We start from the raw sequence: 17,993 nt of genomic DNA, 5'->3' as shown, positions 1-17,993 counted from the left end.
AGCCAATCAGCGCATATTCCATGCTTGCTTTCTTTTTTGCCTGGAACTTTTTACACCACAAATGCTCCAGTTTATTTCTGTCCTCCTTTTGTTGTGCTATAGCCTCTCAGAATAGCAATAATGTGGTAGCATTATGCAAGCGGAACAAACCCAAGCAGAAGAAAGCTGCCAATAGTGCCCTGTTACTGTGTCAAGCAGATGTTGCAGAATACACCCATAATAAACCACCAGTCTGGAGGAGCAAAGATCCAGCCAGAGGGCCTGACCCTGACCCTATCCAGTCACAGCTTAATTCCACCCATTGAGTCACCACTACCACCCAATGAAATAGCTCAACGAGGAATTGCAGAATTATAAACAGACAAAATGCCTGATGGTTGTCTAGATAGCTCCTTCCTTGGTTGGGGTGGAAGGATGAAAAAACAGTCTTAGAACAGTTCAGCTGCCTCGTACGACTGCGTCAGATACAATATGCTGTCTCTTTTTCTACCCTCAGCTTCAGTGGGAAGTTTAGAAGCATTAAGAAAGTCTTCAACAACCATAAGTGTGCCCCAGAGACGGTAGGTACCCAGGGAAACTAAAATCTTAGGGCACTAGCAAGTCAAAATTAGACATGTTTAAGTCACATTTGGAATACCAAGTTTAATCCTCCTGCTGAAATGAATGGGACCCAAGTGCTTAACTTGTGCAGAATTATACCCACTCAAGAGCAAAACGAAAAAATGAGAAGCATGAACTGATTTTATGTTGATTGCAATATTAAATTGTTTGTGTCAAGAACAGTCACATATGCTTGACCTAACCGCCATGATTAGAGAGGATTGTGGCACACAAGCTAAAGTAAATTATTGGCAACGAACTGGCTATTTCAGGTTGCATCCACTATATACCTTTAAAGCACTCTTATGCCACTTTAACAGTTATGGCTTCCTCCAAAGATTCCTGGGAATTGTAGTTTGGGTGCTGAGAGTTGTTAGGAGTCCCCTCACAGAGCTGATATTAAACTACACTTCCCAGGACTCTTTGTGGGAAGTCATGACAGTTACAGCGATATTCGAGAGTGCTCTTAAGCTGTGTTTGCAACATACCTTTAAAGGAAACTCTTTCGAAGAATTCTGGGTGCTTGAAACTGTGATAATGTGTTTCGAATGTGCTTTATAGTGTTGGATATTGTTTGGTTTGTTACTGTCTCATATGTTTTTATACTTTAAACTGCCCTATGATCCTTAGATGAAGAGTGGTATATAAATTAAATAAATATCTAAATAAAATTGAGTGTATGAGCTCAGTTACATGTTTAATACTGCTGTACAGCCAGGACATCGTGTTTGCATGTAATTGCAATTAATTGACTGCATATATGCCAAAAAGACTTCTAAGCTGTTGTTTCAGTTTACAGTTTATGAAGACTCTTCTTATTTATATATTCTTCTACACAGGACCTCATCTATAGGTGCTGGAAATAAACTGATATAACTTGATCTCACACTGTTTCTTGTCTGGGCATCATGGAAAAGATTATTCCAGGCATTTCTTGCTGGATGACAAAACTTCACTGCAGGTCAGGACTGAAGACCTTTAACGAAACTGCATTCACTAGGTCACGGGGTTCTGTTGGGTGAGACGGGAGGGGTTCTCCATATTTGTCGATGAAGGGCTCAGCAGTGTTCTTATGTCCCTAAACCGGAGATGAGGACCTCTGGCCTGATGGACTTCCAAATCTAGCCCAGCCATTTCCCTATTGCTGCTATAATTTCCTATCAGCAGAGCAGTGTGTGGGGTTGGTGTGGGATGGTATCAACCAGTAGAGGTTTACACAAGCACTTTTAAATTTCTTTGCCTGTTCTAGTAAAATATGCAATTTGTAATGGTGAAGTTTTTCTCCTTCCATTTACGTAAAAGAAACCTTAGATTTTAGATCCCCTTAGATCAAGTGGAGAGGTTTCAGAGTTTACATGTATGAATTAGAACAAGTATCGAAGGCCCAATCTTCATGGATTTAAGCTTGAATTGCAAAGAAAAGAGAAGTGTTATTTTAAGGGCATTTTTGAATATCTGTAATAGCAATGTTGTCAATGCAGATTTTTTTTTTAATCCCTTAGGTTGTTTATAACAAGTAATTCAGTGTGTAGAGTGTGTAAATTGGTTCAAAACAGGTGCTCCCAGGGAATAAACCATCCACTCTGTCCAATAGTACCTCCCCCCCTTTGTGCACCAGGGGAGTCCTAATTTTGCCACACTCACTTAATGGGAGTTTTGCCTTCTCAGCCTGGGTGCCTTCCCTCTTAGAATTTCTTCCTTCACCCTGTCACAAGGTCACCACCCCACTGCCAATGCCCGTCATTCCATCACTCACCTTACTCTTTTGAAGTACCTCAGTGACATAAACTGACTGTCCTTGCCCAGTGCTCCAAAGCTGTCAGAAGCAAGGCAACAGCCTATAGGCAACAATTCAAAGTGTTGGCTCTGACCTTTAAAACCTTAAATGGCCCCAGCCCAGTATACCTGGACACTGAGGTCCAGCTCCAAGGGCCTTCTGATGGTTCCCTCACTGTGAGAAGTGAGGTTACAGGGAACCAGACACAGGGGCTTCTTGGTAGTGGCTCCCGCTCTGTGGAACACCCTCCCATCAGATGTCAAGGAAATAAACAACTATCTGACTTTTAGAAGACATCTGAAGGCAGCCCTGTTTAGGGAAGTTTTTAATGTTTGCCGTTTTATTGTGTTTTTAATATTCTGTTGGGAGCCACCCAGAGTGCCTGGGGAATCCCAGCCAGATTGGCGGGATATAAAAAAAAAAATTATTATTCTTAGAGGGACCAACACACAGTAGAGAGCAGATGAGACAGGCAGGTCATCAGAGCAGATGCCAGGACCCAGCATTCTTGGGCAACTGCCAGGGTCCCAGAACCCTAACAGATGCCTCCTAACTTACAGTATGTGGTATGAACCTCCCTTTAAATTTCTAGCTGCCATTTTGATTCCCAACCCCACAGCCGTGCTACATTGTGGGAAATTAAAAGGGCCACCCAGGCACACATCTGTCTGGTCCTGCTCCGAGCACGGATGCAGCCCACTGTTGCCACCAGGAAAGCCCATTAGAGCCCTCAGAGGGAGGAGGGAGGGTGCCCACCCATCATCTCAAGGGCCCTTGTAATTACACAGAGATCAGACACTTATCAAGCTAACCTAGTGTTATTCTGAAGGGCAGCAAATTGGAGTCCTCTGAAGATGCCAAGACATCTAACTTATACCTCAACCCCGCCACCCCTCATTTCCTGGAACAGGCTTTAGGCCAGCCACCAGAAGTGGATTTAGGGAAGCATGACTGGTTTGCCTGCACTGGGCACCGAGCCAAGAGGGGTGCAGGGGTGTTGCAGGAATGATAAACAATGGAAGATGAGAGGCAGGGAGGGGCAAATTTTGGTGTTGCCCAGGGTGCCATTGAAATTTTAAACTCCAAAGTCCACCATGACAGCCATGGTCCTTTCTGTAGTTCAACATGAATGTAGAATGTAGTTTTCTTTGGCAGGGATCTGTGTCAGACCCAAGGTGGCCTTTTGCATCCACCTTGTTTTTGTGCAATGGCAATGGAAGCTCCATTAGTTGCAGCTATATTGCCAAGAATCTAAGCCCACCATAAGTTGCATTTGACATGGTTGATACCAAAATTGAAGTTGTAGACTGCCTTATTGCAGCTCTGCAGTATGGAAATGCATGGAGATCTGAAGTAGCAACATTTCTGGGCAAGCACACTAAAGAGAACTGCTGTAGTTTGACTGCAGTTTCATTTGCATTTGTTGAGCAAACCAAGATCAAACAACTGCAGAATGTAATAGAAAGTATTTATTTTCTCTTTCCACTGGCAGAGCATAAAATTCAGGAAATTATACAACATCTGGATTGATGTTTTGCTGGTAGGTGCCTCAATTTCAAGCAAACAAGCTTCGCAAATGCATAGACAATTAAAGCTCCCTTCTGCCAGCCACAACCTTTCTTTCTATCTCTTTATATTACACGTGCTGCAGCTTTCTTATTTGACTTTATCTGGTATCTTAGCTGAATGGGGCAAACTGAAGAAAGGCAGAAGAGTCACGTGCAAGAATCAACTGCTGCCGATTCTCATCGCAACTGAGAAGGGTTCTGAGCACTTGGAGAATATATATCATCCTGTGTTGCACAAATTCTGGCAAGATGAAAATGATTAATTCTGGAAAGAGGCTCAGAAAAAGAGGGACATGTTGCTAGCCTCTTAATTATTCTTACACCTTGAAACAGAAGAGAACTCTCATGAAGAATCTCTGTCTATTGGTTCCCATTATAGCTGAGAAGAATTCTGTGCATTCGGAAAATGTTTATCATATTGTATATTATGCAAAGTCCGGTAGACATAAGTTGTTAAATTTGGAAAAAGGTTCAGAAAATAGTCTTCTGGCTCCTTGATTATTTCCTTCACCCTGAAATAGAGGAAAATGTGAACCCTTTTAATACCAGTATGTAAGCCAGCAGTAGTTTAGATTTGTATTTTTTTAAAATAGAATGTGAATGTTGGTCTCTGAATTGGAGCAAATGCCAACCCACGGAAAACCCTATTGCTGTTTGCTCTGATCCAACATCAAAGCATGGGTTTTCCTGGCCATACTGCTGGGATAAAAAAAATGCACTCAAACATGGCGCTTTAAAGCCCGAACCTGTGCCTAAAAATGCAGCACAAAAGGAAGCAGTTTAGCCCTTTGACTTGAAGCTGGTAGCTGAGGTGCAAAACTCCACTCGACTACTGGGTGGCCTTTTCAAAGGTGTGATTATCTAAGTCCGGATTCACATAGTACTGGTTTATAGAAGAGGAAGTACACTGCATAGAAATGGCCACTCAGTGTCTCCTCTGCAGAAGGCTAGGGACAGCTGCAAATCTAGAAAACAACAACTCTCACTTACTTCTCATCCTTCTCACTGAAGTGCTCCCCCATATTCCTGATCAGCTTCAGTAAATCTGTCACACAGTTTTCATAATCTTTATTGTTTTTCTTATTCTTTTTCTTGCCATTAAAGGGACCAACCATACAGTCCAATACATCCTTATCAATCTGAAAAAAACACATGTCCCCTGTCATTAATCTGGGTCCATGAAGCCCACTCCTCACAATACAGTTTCCATGTAGACCTGCAAGCTGGCAGATTCCAAGTCACAAAAATATACAGTATACAAAAATATACAAAAAATAATACAGAAATATACATTTGACAGAATGGCATGAAGTATGACGTATGTTGGTTATTATAATACTATACTGGTTAATTTGTTGAAACAGTTTCCATTTATATTGCTTGGCAGATTTTGCAATACAGTCATACCTTGGCTCCCGAACACCTTGGGAGTTGAACATTCCAGCTCCCAAATGATCGAAAACCAAAAGTGAGTGTTCCAGTTTTCGAACCTTCTTTTGGAAGCCAAATGTCCAGCAGGGCTTCTGCAGCTTCCGATTGGCTTCAGGAGCTTCCTGCAGCCAATCAGAAGCCACACTTCAGAAGTTGAATGGACTTCCGGAACAGATTCTGTTTGACTTCCGAGGTACAACTGTGTTTAAAATCTGATCTAACGGCAAATCATTTCACAGACATAGGAATGGTTTTGCAGGATCAGGTATACATATTGTAAAGACGTGAATCAGACCTAAGCTGTTTGTTTTGCACTTAAGTTGCCCTCATGTGATGAAGCACTGGCACTGTGATGAAGCACTGGCACTGACAATGCAGAAGGAAAAGAGGTCAAATGTGGCGGTTCAAATCAACACAGCTGAAGCTTTCATACGGAGGCTGCAAGAGATCACTTACCTTTTCAGTCCAGTCCTTGAAAGGATCTTCCTCACTATTCAGAGCCTTCAGAATTTCACTAGTGCTGTTATGGTGCCGAGTGTTGCGTGTCTTTATATCGCTCTCATTCCCAACGTCTCTTAAGACCCTGTATCTCCTGGCAAACAAAAGGCAATTACTAAGAACCCAAAGAGCCAAGGTGACCATATGGTAAGGCTGGTCTCAGAGACTGGGAAAGGACAGAGCACATGCTTGGTCCCAGCTTCAACACCTGCCATCGCCAGTTAAAAGGACCCAGTAGCAGGCAATGAGACCCTGGAGCCAGGCAGACAACACCAAGACATAGACAAATAGTCTGACCTAGAAAGAAGCAGCTTCCTTTGCTCTCCTGGGGCAGGTATACTGCACCCATTAACTCCTGTCATATGCAAGGAAGGGGCACCCTTGCTCTGCAAGCTGCCTTTTATAACAAAACTCTGATTTTGCCTTTCCTCTCCCTGACACATTACCATCCAATGCAGTGTGGCTAATCTGTGGCTCTCCAGATGTGGCATTATTATTGTGGCTGTGCAAAACCAATTTGAAATGTGTGTTTCTGCCTCTTAAAGTCTCTTGAGAGTTTTTGTTAGGCATGAGGGTGGATTTTCAGAGCCCTAAATAGTAGTGTAGAATCAGACATCGATCCCTTAAATCTTAGTGCATGGATTTCAGTGCCAGTTGCACATCACATAGTTCAGATTCAACATTTGGTATTTGATGGCTAGCAATGACAAATAATATCAATACTGCATCAATGTGCTGTCATATCTGCAGCAAACTCACTATCCAAAGTTCACTGCAGTTATTTACTGAAATATATATACAGTCAAATCTCAGTTCTCGAATGGCTCCATATTCAAACGTTTCGGCTCCCTAATGCCAAAAACCCAGAAGTAAATGCTCCTGTTTTCGAATTTTCCTTGGAACTTGAACGTCAAACGCGGCTTCTGCTTGAGTGCAAAAAGCTCTTGCAACCAAACGGAAGCTGCAACTTGGCTGTCAAACATTTCGGAAGTCGAATAGTCTTCCAGAACGGATGCACATGAAAGCTCATACCAATAACAAACTTAGTTGGTCTCTAAGGTGCTACTGGAAGGTATTTTTTTACTTTGTTTCGACTACGGCAGACCAACACGGCTACCGACCTGTAACCAGAATGGATTACATTTGACAACCGAGGTTTGACTGCATTATTTTTATCTTACATTAATGATTAGCCATGTGGTTTTCACATGAGGGACAACAACCCAGGCCTGAACATTCATTATATTTTAAACAACATGACAAAGCACATGACAGTCTATAAGCAACAAAGACATATAAAGCAGCGTAATCTAATTCTGAGCTTCAATTCTGAAGGCAAAATTTCAAAAAATAGAAATGAATGGGTTAAAACATTTCCCCAAAATGTCATTCTAATCCTACTTGCAAAGTTTCTTCTTCCATGCTGTTGTAGTAACAGGGCAAATCAAATGAGGAAGGTAGAATGATAAGAATGGCTAGTTGCTAAGTTTCCTGTATTTATTTAGTACTTACACCTTCTTGCTCCAGAAATAAGGATGGTAGATCAACTGTCCCAGTTGCTCAGTGACTGGGATGTTTTCATCAGGAGATTCCAGTCTTGCTCTGAGGTCTTCTATTTCAAAGTAATCATCTACATCCTTCGGACACTGCGCAGGCAAGGCTTCAAAGCAGATTGTCCCCCTCATAGCAACATATAGGGCTAGACGTCTGAGAGCCTACATGTGAGAACAAATGGCAATACGATTTCACAACACAGAATGTCATTCTTGGGCAAGTAGACTGGAATCACACTTTTATCCTTTGTGCCTGGGCTTAGTTCTTGCCGAGATGCTAAAAATCTGTGTCTGGGCTGTGTCAGTTTAAATTGCAAGTGATGCAATCACATGACATAATGTTTCTACACACAAACACACCCCTTGCATGTAGAAACCTACCTAAAATGTTTGAGAATAGGATTATACTACAGCTTGTTCAGTATCTCTATGTTTTGCCCTATAGACTAAATAGCAGATAGAGGTAATTTCAACCTGGGGAAAAAATGTTGGAGGAATGTTTAGATACTATTCCCCGGCACACACTGGTTCTTCACCACTATGGTCCTGATCAGATTCCCACCACCACGACTGGAATCAAATTTGGTCCTTAGAAACACAGGGCTGCACTGACAGGTTATTAAATTCTCTAATCTACGGTCGTACTTTGGATCTTGAATGCCTTGGTACTTGGACATTTTGGCTCCCAAATGCTGCAAACCTGGAAGTGAGTGTCCTGGTTTGCGAACATTCTTTGGAACCCGAACATCCGATGGGGCTTCCGTAGCTTCTGGTTGGCTGTAGGAGCTTCCTGCAGCTAATCAGAAGCTGTGCTTTGGTTTCCGAACATTTTGGAAGTCGGATGGACTTCCAGAATGGATTCCATTCAACTTCCAGGTTACAACTACACTGGGGTTATACAGGAAATTAAAAATTTCACAAAAACAATGACACTGTTACCAGAAAGAACTCCTGGGACCAGAACTAGCAATTAACATTCTTACTGATGTCAATTTATTCTTGAATAAATTTGAACCATACACCTGATATACTCATTTTCAGGATCTACCATATTCACGTGACTTTAATTTGTTTTAAAATGTTTCCAATAATACAGTATTGTATTTAAAACTGTTGTACTCCACCCTGGCACCTTTTGGTGAAGGGCTGGTAAGAAATCAAATAAATAAATACAAATTGAATCGGGCAAAGTTTGGGTAAACTCATTGGAATTATTGATCTTAGGTTAGCCAGATTTCAATGGGGCTACTCTGAGTAGGACGAACATTCAACCCAACTCTACGTTATGGTTAAGCATAAAAGTATATTGTGCGCAGGAGACTTCCGGGTTAGCGCCTCCGGCAATGGCGGATTTCCTCTGACCAGGAGGAATCCGCTTCGTGAGAACTAGGGTCTGGACCGCCGCGGCGAGGCGGAGACCCACTAAAAACCACAGGCGGGAGAAGCCTGTGGACGTGGGATTCGGCTGGCACCTTTTGCGCCTCCCCTACTCGCGGGGAAACCCAATTTCGGGGATCTGGAGCGACGTGGGGTGAATGGTGCGGTGCTTCGAATCGACTGCTCTTTTCACGGAGTGAAGCCGAATTGCTGTTGCCGGAGAGCGCTGACTTTTTCCTGTGGACAATTGGATTTTAAACAACTGCCCGTGAGTAGAACGGAAAATTGGATTACGAAACTTTTTAATTTGGTACTGAAGTGGGAAGGTCTAAACAGGAAGTCCGCCTTCTGCTTTTGTAAATAGATTGAAGCAAAGACATTGCAAGCTAGAGTCTGGAAAGTCGTTTGTAAAGGACTAAATTTCCATCAGCTAAAATCACTAAACCCCCCTTGGAAGCAGGAGAAGAGGGGGGAATCTTTTTAGACTGTTTAAACCTGCAGAAGAGAGAGTAAAGAAAGATAAATTTCCACCGTCTTGATCCTGGGAGCGGGGTGTCAGAGACAGACACTTTGGGGAAGTTCATTGACTGTGGATAAAACGTTTTTGACAGATAGTTAAAAAAGAGAAACATATTGATTCCAATGTTCCCTTTTGCACTTAAAAGGAACAAAATATCTGGAATACGAAAGGAACTTTGTTGCTAGATCTGCTTTTAAAAAGACGGATACAAATAGAAATTATTTCCTCTAGAGGGAGCTTGTGAAACTGTTGCTGGAGTCGATCTGGGGAATTCTACAGCTGTAGAGATAAAAGATCGTGGGAATTAGACACCGACCTTGAACAAGAATGTGCCCAGAAAAAGCTTTAGTGCTTGCTTTTTGCAAGACAAGTGCTTTACTGGAACAGCTACATGAGAAGATGGATTTGATGACTGTTGCAGTTGGAAATTTTGGACAGTGAATACTTATATAGAAACCACTCCGGAATTAATCCAGGAATGTGCTTTGACAGAGCAAGTGATGAAGAAGATAAAGGAGGAGGTAGTTGTTGAACCTCAAGTACCAGAAATGGAGAGAGCTGCGGCCTTGCAGGAACATAAGTTGCTGTCTTTGATGACTGAATCTGGAGAAAGTCAGATTTGGAGAGATGGAGTACTGTTTGGTCTGGAGATGGGAAGTTGGATAGATCCCCCTATGCAGGGATGTTTTGACTTTTCAGATCTGGCTTTGGGCCAGTGGGAGTTTGGAGTTGTGGGGGCCCTTAACCTTGGAGGGACTTTGAAACATGCCTTCAAATATCTTTTGGATTTCAGTGTCGACTATGGAGAATGGGCTGACTTGTTGAGAAGGGATAAAGATATTGTCAAGTTGGAGTCTCCCCGAGAGAAAGGAAGGAAATTAAGAATAAGATCAGCAGAAGATAAAGTAAAGTGCAGGTATAAACATGAAGAAGACCTGCAGAAGGGACATGGAAAAGACTTAAGAGCCTCAGATAGAAGGTCACCAGGTTGATGGACTAGATGGAAGGGATAGAAAGGACTGACAAAACCCGAGACCAGGAAGAGACGACAGATGAAGATTGGAAGAAAGTTTTAAAAATTCATTTAGAAAATCATTGTAAAATTAATGAGTATTAGAAAAATGTTGGAATGAAACTATTTGGCTTTAGTAGAAATGTTAAAAAGAATTATGTATAAATATGTTTAGTTAAAAAGAATTAAGTATAAATAAGATCTAAGTTTTAAGCTTTAGGGTTTTTTATGGTAAGGTAAGGTTAAAATAGATTAAGGTAATTTAATGACAGAATATTGTGAAAGATGGAAAGGATTTGCTGAGATAATTAATAACTAGAATACAAAAAGGGAGGTGTGAGGAGGTCAATGAAACAAGTTAATGAAAGATAAAGATTTGGGAATATTGGATTTGCTTTTAAATTCTTTGTTTATTTTTGTTTTGTGATTCTGATGTATTGTGTGTTTTTTTACTTTTGTTTTTATTGACTTATATTGTTTAATCTTTTTTCCTTTTTTCCTTTTCTTTTTTTCTTGTTTTTTCTTTTCTTTTTCTGTAATTTTAAATTCTCAATAAATATCATTAAAAAATAAATAAATAAAAGTATATTGTGCACAAACACACAATACATTGCCTTAATGGTTGGGGATAATCATTCTGCAAATATAGAAGGCTGGGGAGGCAACTGCAGAGGAGGCTCACTTACCTGCAGATCTTTTGTGATGGTAAGATCTTCTTCATCATCTATTTTTCTGGACTTATCAAAATCTGCTAGAAAAACCTTGCCTGTGACATCTAGCAAAATAAATAAATACATAAGTGGAAGCAATCAAGCGGAATGGTTTTCACATCTTTGGGTATTAAATGCTTTGTGGGGAAAGAGCACATATTGGAAACTTTCAAGATTCAACAAGAGCAGCCAATTCACCTGCTCACATGCAAACCTATGTGAAACTTCATGTCAGCGCCTGAGGCTCTTCTCTGCATATCCCTGCCTAATGAGAGCCAGCTGGTGGTTGCTAGGGAGAAGGCCTTCTCAGCTGTTATACCCAGTTATAGAATGGCCTCCCTAGAGAGTCCACCTGCTGCCTACTTTGTATTGCTGTTATGGTCAAATGAAGACATTTTCATTTCCCAAGGCTTTTTAGGGGCTTTTGATTTCTGTGGATTTTTGAGATTTTGACACTTTATTATTTTAAAACATCAAAGATGTGTCTGTGCCATGAACATTTTTATGGTATTGTTGACTAGTTTCACTTTATCTCTGCTGCTTTTAGCTTTTATGTTTTATTTGAAATGTATTGTTTTTATATTTCTGATGTTGAGGCAGCACAGAAGTATGATAAATAAATATTCACCTTAAGCACTAATATCACTCCAGGGACTCCCCACCCAGCCCCACCCCCATGCTCAGTTACTGAAAGTCACAACATGGCAATGTGACCTTTGATCCTAAAAAGATTTGCCACCCGAATGTAGATGCCAACAGAACTTAATTTTTTATCTGAATATGTAGGTCAGACACCCCCAAACTTGGCCCTCCAGATGTTTGGGGACTACAACTCCCATCATCCCTAGCTAACAGGACCAGTGGTCAGGGATGGTGGGAGTTTTGGTCCCAAAACTTTTGGAGGGCCAAGTTTGGGGATGCCTGGTGTAGGTTGTTCTCCAGGTAGAACCAGAATGACTTCTGTCTGAAACCATCCATCCATCTGCTTAGTCCTATGTTCCAGATTTGTTGAGGGGATATAATGCAGAGGAGAAATCATAATATTCGAAGTATTAGTGCATAATAAGTAAGTAAACAATGGAGATCTATTGGAGGGGCGGGCCACATTTCTGAAGCAGTAAAAAGGTGTAGTGAAATTATTCTCAAGATTTAGGATGGTGGCGTCAGCTTCCAGATGGCTTGATCTGGGAGCTGGGTGAGTAGAGTGCAGACTAGGATCACAGGAAGCTACCTTATATCTAGTCAGACCATTGGTCCCTCTGCACTCAACATTGTTTATGCTCAGATTGGCAGTGGCTCTCCGCAATGCCACACAGGAGTCTCTCCCAACCCTGCCTGGAGATGTTGGGGGGTGAACATAATTAACTTTTTGCCTGAAAAGCAGATATTCTATTCCTGAGCTGGAATCTCTCCTTTAATAATAATAATAATAATAATAATAATAATAATAATTTTATTTATATCCCGCCCTCCCCAGCCGAAGCCGGGCTCAGAGTGGCTAACAACAATAAAAGTAACAGTTTACATAAAATCAATTAATTGAAATACATTCTAAAATCATTTCATTCTAAAATCAATTCAGGATCAAATTAATGGCAACCATTGGGCTAGTGTTCTATGAGGAATTACCAAAGGAGGGGGTCAGACTGTGCCTTGCACCAGTGAGGCTGCTGGTTAGAAGAGGAAATTGCAGGGCACTATGATCACTACAGCTTAGAATATCCAAGGGTTTGGTATGTCACCAGAGAGTCAATCCCATATAACTCCCTGTAATAAATCTCAAATATCTGCTGCTGTTTTCTTTCAGCTTGTGTGTGAAACTATTCTTCTATGCTGCTCACATGCTTGCTGTTGGATCTGAATTTCTGACCCCTTGCAGATGATTGGCTAGCCAATTCCCACCCCCCACCCCAGGTTGTGGGGAACCTGTGGTGCTCCGGTTAGTGCTGGACTCCAAATCCCATCAGCTCCATGTTCCGAGATTATGGGACTTGCTAGCCAACGGTATCTTAAAGGACAGATTCCCCATCCTTGATTTACACCATAAAATTGAAAACCTGCTACTCCATATTTCTTTCGTAAAATTCTTTCAACTACACTTGGGTAATGACTTGGGTTCCACTCGACAGACAACCATATAAGAAAGAACACAAACCTATCAAAACGTTACTTGGGTGCAGATCTTGATGCCCAAATCCAAATGAGTGCAGTTCCTTCACTGCCTGAAATATTGTTTCAATAATAACATTACTTCTCATAGTTCCATTCTCAGTTCCTGCTGTCCTGAAGTATTCCTCAAGGTTTTTCTCACACAGGGAAAGGCACAAGTAGAGACAGCAGTTCTGCTCTTCCCATCCACAGAACTTCACCAGATGTTTGCTGGTACGGCACTTCTCAAGGCAGGTTTTTTCTCGTTCAGCATTTTCTGCAGTGGTGGGGAATATCTTCACAGCCACCTCTTCTCCATTGTAGAATCCTAGGTAGACACCTCCGTGGGAACTTCTCTGAATTCGGAAATCTGGAAACATGAAGATCTTGAGTTTTCCAATCATAGGACGATACTTTCCATAAAGATCTCGGAGCTTGGATTGCCAGTGTCTGCTAGCAGAGGTCCATTGTATTTCTGGCTGCCTTGGAGAAGACAATGCTCCATACTGGCGAAGAAGCCTTATCATTTCGTTGTTGTAATTCAGGCTGGCCATATCTATCAAGTTCCCAATGTCTGTTCTTGCTCCCTTTTCACACAATGTCTTCGCTATTTCATAATTTTCCTTTTCCACTGCTGCCATAAGGGCTGTTTTGTTGTTTCTGTCAGCATCGTTCACGTCCACTTCTTCTTTTTCCAATATAGCCTTCACCAGGTCTAAGCTTTGCCTTTCAGCTGCCAGGATCAAAGTAGTTTTCCCAACTTCATCTCTCTTATTCACATCAGCCCCATGTTTTAAGAGGAAAAGGGCAGCTGCTTCTTTGCCTTGGAGCTGATCCTTTTTAGTCACTGTGAGAGCATGGACCAATGCATTTCTCTCCCAGTTGTCGCAGATGTTCACATCAGCACCCAATTCTTCTACTAGGACTTTGACAACAGAGCAGTGACCATACCTGGCAGCATCCATCAGGGCTGTTTCTCCACCTTTATTCAGGGCCCTTTTATCCTCATCAGCCACATTTCTGGGCAAGTTAACATCTGCTCCACACTCATACAAAAACCTCAGGGCCTCTTCTCGCCCATACCCAGCAGCCTCTATGAATGCCGTGAAACCATTCAAATCACACTCATTGATGACCGACCCCTTCTGAAGGAAGAGCTTTAAAAGTTCAACATTGCCTGTTATCCCTGCTAGAATAAAGGGGGTAGCTCCGTTGTCCTTCCTAGCAAGTGGATCGGCTCCTCTGTCCAGCAGAAGGCGGGCAATTGCCTCTTCGTTCATTTGTACAGCACTGTGAAGGGCTGTCCATCCATCATTCACCTTTGAATTGATATCATTACCTTCTTCTATCAACTGCCGGACAGTCTCGATCGATCCTCTTCTTACTGCATCATTTAGCTGAAGGGCTTTATTAGCTGCCATTTCTTTTCTGTAGTGTTCTGACGCCTCTCCCAGTAGTCGTGATTACATTAGCTTTCTGCGAATATATTTCTACTGCAACACAAAAGCAACAGCTATGACATTATCAACTTAATAATGGAAGAGCTATTCACACAAATAGTTATGGTGCCACAGGGCTGGATGCAAGACATAGCGTCTCTTGATTCAGTGGTTTTGGATAGTGAAGGCTCAAATAACAGAGGTGCTACATAGCGAAAAGTTAGTCACACTGCCTTTGTCACATGGATGTATGCATAATCAGGGCATAATCAGGAGCTTGTCTTCTATGTTGCGGCTGACCCAAAGCACTAGCTCCTGGGTGGTGGTGGCTGGTGCCCATCATGTTGATTCCCCCCACAGTATCTTCTGTGCCTCAGTGTAGGGTTACTCCACAGCAATGTTACACTGGGGCAGAGAGGTATTGTGGAACCAGCAACGGTATTTCTTAGCTATACCAGCTTGTGTTTTTCCTTTTTGCTGCTGCTGTGCCCACCTGTCACCACCAAGATAAGGTGAAGATGCTGGTAACCACATGATTTTAATATTTTATTTAACTTCCTACTGAAGATTTTGACAGATTTTTCTGTTAGCCAGGTGCTGTTGTGGGACAGTGGCACCTCCTCCTCTGGACTATACAGTAGTACAATTTTAATTGCATTTTTTTCCATGGGCATAGCCAGGATTTTTGTTAGGGCAGCAAAACTGACATGATTAGTTAGTTAGTCAAGTATTTTTATTTGATCTGGGTGAACAGCTGCGCCCCCCCCCCTATACCCATGTTTCCTTCATGGTATTTAGTGGAACATGGGTTCAGCGAGGTCACAAATCTCTTAACTAAAAATGGAAACAAACTGCAAATAGTTAATCAGGTGATTTAACGATGCTGCTGCTGCTGCCAAAAATAGAGCCAAACATTAATAAATCAATAGTAGCGCACCAGGTTCATCCTTCTCATTGGGATTATTTGTCATTTTTATTTTAACGTAATCCTTTGCTATCTTAATTTTCTGTGTGCAATGCGGATGTTACTGTGGTTGATTTTTATGAGTCATTTTATAATTCCAAGCTTCCAGGTGTCCTATTTACAACATCTTTCTTTACGATGTTGTGGGACGTAGGTAGAAAAAGAGAGACACGAAAGATTGAATCTTTGTCACGGCATCTTTCTGTCTCCTCGCTTAAAGAAGACGGATTTCCAGGGGGGGGGGTCGCGGAGTAATCCCCCCCCGAAATGGGGGCAGGTGGTCCCCCCCCCCCCTAAATCCTGGCCACGCCCAGGAGGCCTTCCTTTCCCGGCCGCTTTTCCCTCCCTCGCCTGCGGGGCCAGGAAGCCCTCAGGCCGGCCACCTCCCGGCCCGCACTCACCGCCCGGCGGAGGGTCTCTCGCCTCCTTGGAGAAGTTTTTGTGAGGGAAGGAGGGACTCCTCGCCCCAAGAGTGCCTTTCCCCCTCTTGAATCCGGCGGGGCGAAGGCCGCCTGAGGAGGCGGAGGCGGAAACGGGTTTCAGGGGAGGGAGAAGCCGAGACGGGGCGAGGCTCTTTTCGCCTCAGAAGGGGAGGCTTTGCGTTGCGGGGATATTTTGTTTTTAAGGCTGAGGAGAGACGCCTCTCCCTCTCTCTCTCTCTCTCGTCCCAAGGCTTTTGGGATTCCCGCGCCCCCCTTCCCCGTCCAGGCCCAAAGGCCTTTCCTTCAACAAGGACTAGCGGAACTCGGGCTCAGGGCGCCACTTTTTGAGACACGTGACCTCGGTCCGGCCATCATGCTGTCCTTGGTCCAGCCTCCCTGGCCGGGTTGTCGCGAGGAGGGAAGAAGAAATGGAAGCTCTTGGGAAGGCCAGGGGGACGGGAGTCGGCGAAGGAGAGGCCCGCAGCGAAGGGTCATCTGGCGTGGAAAGGCTTCTCCTCATACCCTTGCAGGGGTCCCACTCTGGGCTGAAAATGTGCTTTGTCCAAAGGTGGGCGCTTGTGTAAGAGAGGCTGGTGAAGAGCCTGCAGGATCGGGCCCCTGCCCAGCCAGATGCCCAGCACAGCAGACCTCTGGCTTGGTTTATGACTTTTCTGTGCCACTTCACATGAATCACAAAGCGGCTTACAAACAATAAATTACAGCATAAAAGGACGTCACAGAAACATTGGTAAAGAATATAAATCTCCAGTAAAACAATTGTAATCTAAAACCTCCTGCCAACCTAACAGTTCGAAAGCACACCCAAAAGTGCAAGCAGATAAATAGGTACCACTCCGGCAGGAGGGTAAACGGCGTTTCCGTGCGCTGCTCTGGTTCACCAGAAGCGGCTTAGTCCTGCTGGCCACATGACCCGGAAGCTGTATGCCGGCTCCCTCGGCCTATAGAGTGAGATGAGCGCTGCAACCTCAGAGTCGGCCATGACTGGACCTAATGGTCAGGGGTACCTTTACCTTTTAATCTGTAAAACACTATTAACAACACAGCTAAAAAAAATAAGCTAAACAGCTTATTACGAGATAGTCATAAGATAAAGTCATATTATAGGATTCATAAAGTACTACAGCATTCATAATCTATAAAACAGTATTAACATTAACAAAGCAGCAACCAAAAAATAAACCTAGCGCTGTTGAATTCACACACACTCCCCACCCCATGACTCATAACACTGCATCGCCTTCCGCTGCGCAGCAAGTGAGGCAGGCTCAAAATACTTCACTGGGCCTGGGGAGGAAGTCAGCAAGCACAACAATGAGTAAAGGAGGCTTAAAATTTCCTGTGGTTCTCCAAGGATGACCAGCTGTTTCCCCCCCTGCTTTGAGGATTTTTGGGGTATAATTTTTATACAAATAAATATGCACTGTTGTCAGGGGTTCAGGAGCAGAGGCAAGGGCAAGGGAGGAAACAGAGAGCGAGGGGGAGGAGGCAGAGGAAAAGATGAGTGATGACGACGACCCGAGATCTCCGAGTCTTTCCAGTGAATCAGAAGATTCACAGAAAGGAGCACCAGTGGCCAGGGCAAGGGGGGAGCCTAGGGGGACACCCCAGGGAGATAGAGCCAGAGGGGACTCAGAGGAGAGCAGTTGGAAATCGGGACCAGCGTCACCGCCAGAGAGCAGGGAAAAGGAAGAGAGCCAGGGATCAAGCGCTGGCAGCTCACAACAGGAGGGAGGGCATGAGTCAGGAGTGGCCACACCTCCATCGGGGAGCGAAGAAACGGTCAGACGGAAAGTGGAAAGTTGGGCGCGCGCGCCAAGTTCAAATGCACAGGGAAGTGACGCAGTAGGCAGCCCTGAAAGAGAGCCAGGTCCTAAAGCCCGGCGCAAGGAGACAGGAGAGTCCGGGGGGTCGGCGTCAGAAGAATCCAGGAAGGAAGAGACCCCGGGGGGCAGA

General features: G+C 43.4%; 2 protein-coding genes across 7 annotated transcripts in view; one reads left to right on the top strand and one right to left on the bottom strand.

Annotated features, from left to right (window-relative positions):
- The window catches only part of RGSL1 (regulator of G protein signaling like 1), a 40,745-nt gene extending 36,319 nt beyond the window's left edge, over nt 1-4,426 (top strand). For 4 of the 6 annotated variants that reach the window (XM_082227043.1, XM_082227045.1, XM_082227040.1 and 1 more), the window contains 3 exons: nt 497-560; nt 1,440-1,561; nt 3,870-4,426. In XM_082227043.1, coding sequence (XP_082083169.1) covers nt 497-560; nt 1,440-1,476 — 101 coding nt within the window. In that variant the 3' untranslated portion in view covers nt 1,477-1,561; nt 3,870-4,426. The remainder of the gene's footprint in view (nt 1-496; nt 561-1,439; nt 1,562-3,869) is intronic. The other 2 variants (XM_082227041.1, XM_082227042.1) reach the window with 2 other exon arrangements.
- On the bottom strand, nt 3,832-14,897 carry RNASEL (ribonuclease L). Its single transcript, XM_082227046.1, has 6 exons — nt 13,202-14,897; nt 11,023-11,111; nt 7,387-7,589; nt 5,833-5,968; nt 4,936-5,084; nt 3,832-4,457 (listed from the first exon to the last, which is right to left on the bottom strand). Exons 1-6 carry the CDS (start codon nt 14,613-14,615, stop codon nt 4,319-4,321), a joined length of 2,130 nt encoding a protein of 709 aa, XP_082083172.1. The 5' UTR covers nt 14,616-14,897; the 3' UTR covers nt 3,832-4,318.
- Between the last annotated feature and the right edge of the window lie 3,096 nt (nt 14,898-17,993).

This window comes from Podarcis vaucheri (genome assembly GCF_965113315.1).
Source record: "Podarcis vaucheri genome assembly, chromosome: 6".
Taxonomy (NCBI): domain Eukaryota; kingdom Metazoa; phylum Chordata; class Lepidosauria; order Squamata; family Lacertidae; genus Podarcis; species Podarcis vaucheri.
The sequence above is the reverse complement of the archived record's forward strand: the minus strand, read 5'-3'. Positions and strand labels throughout refer to the sequence as shown.

Excerpts from the sequence above, each read along its gene's own strand:
- RNASEL (XM_082227046.1), bottom strand. The coding sequence starts at position 14,615 with ATGGCAGCTAATAAAGCCCTTCAGCTAAATGATGCAGTAAGAAGAGGA. Across the intron at positions 5,969-7,386 it reads TATTTCTGGAGCAAGAAGGT|GAGATACAGGGTCTTAAGAG; the intron begins GTAAGTACTAAA and ends TTTGTTTGCCAG. Across the intron at positions 4,458-4,935 it reads TTCAGTGAGAAGGATGAGAA|GGTGAAGGAAATAATCAAGG; the intron begins GTAAGTGAGAGT and ends CCTCTATTTCAG.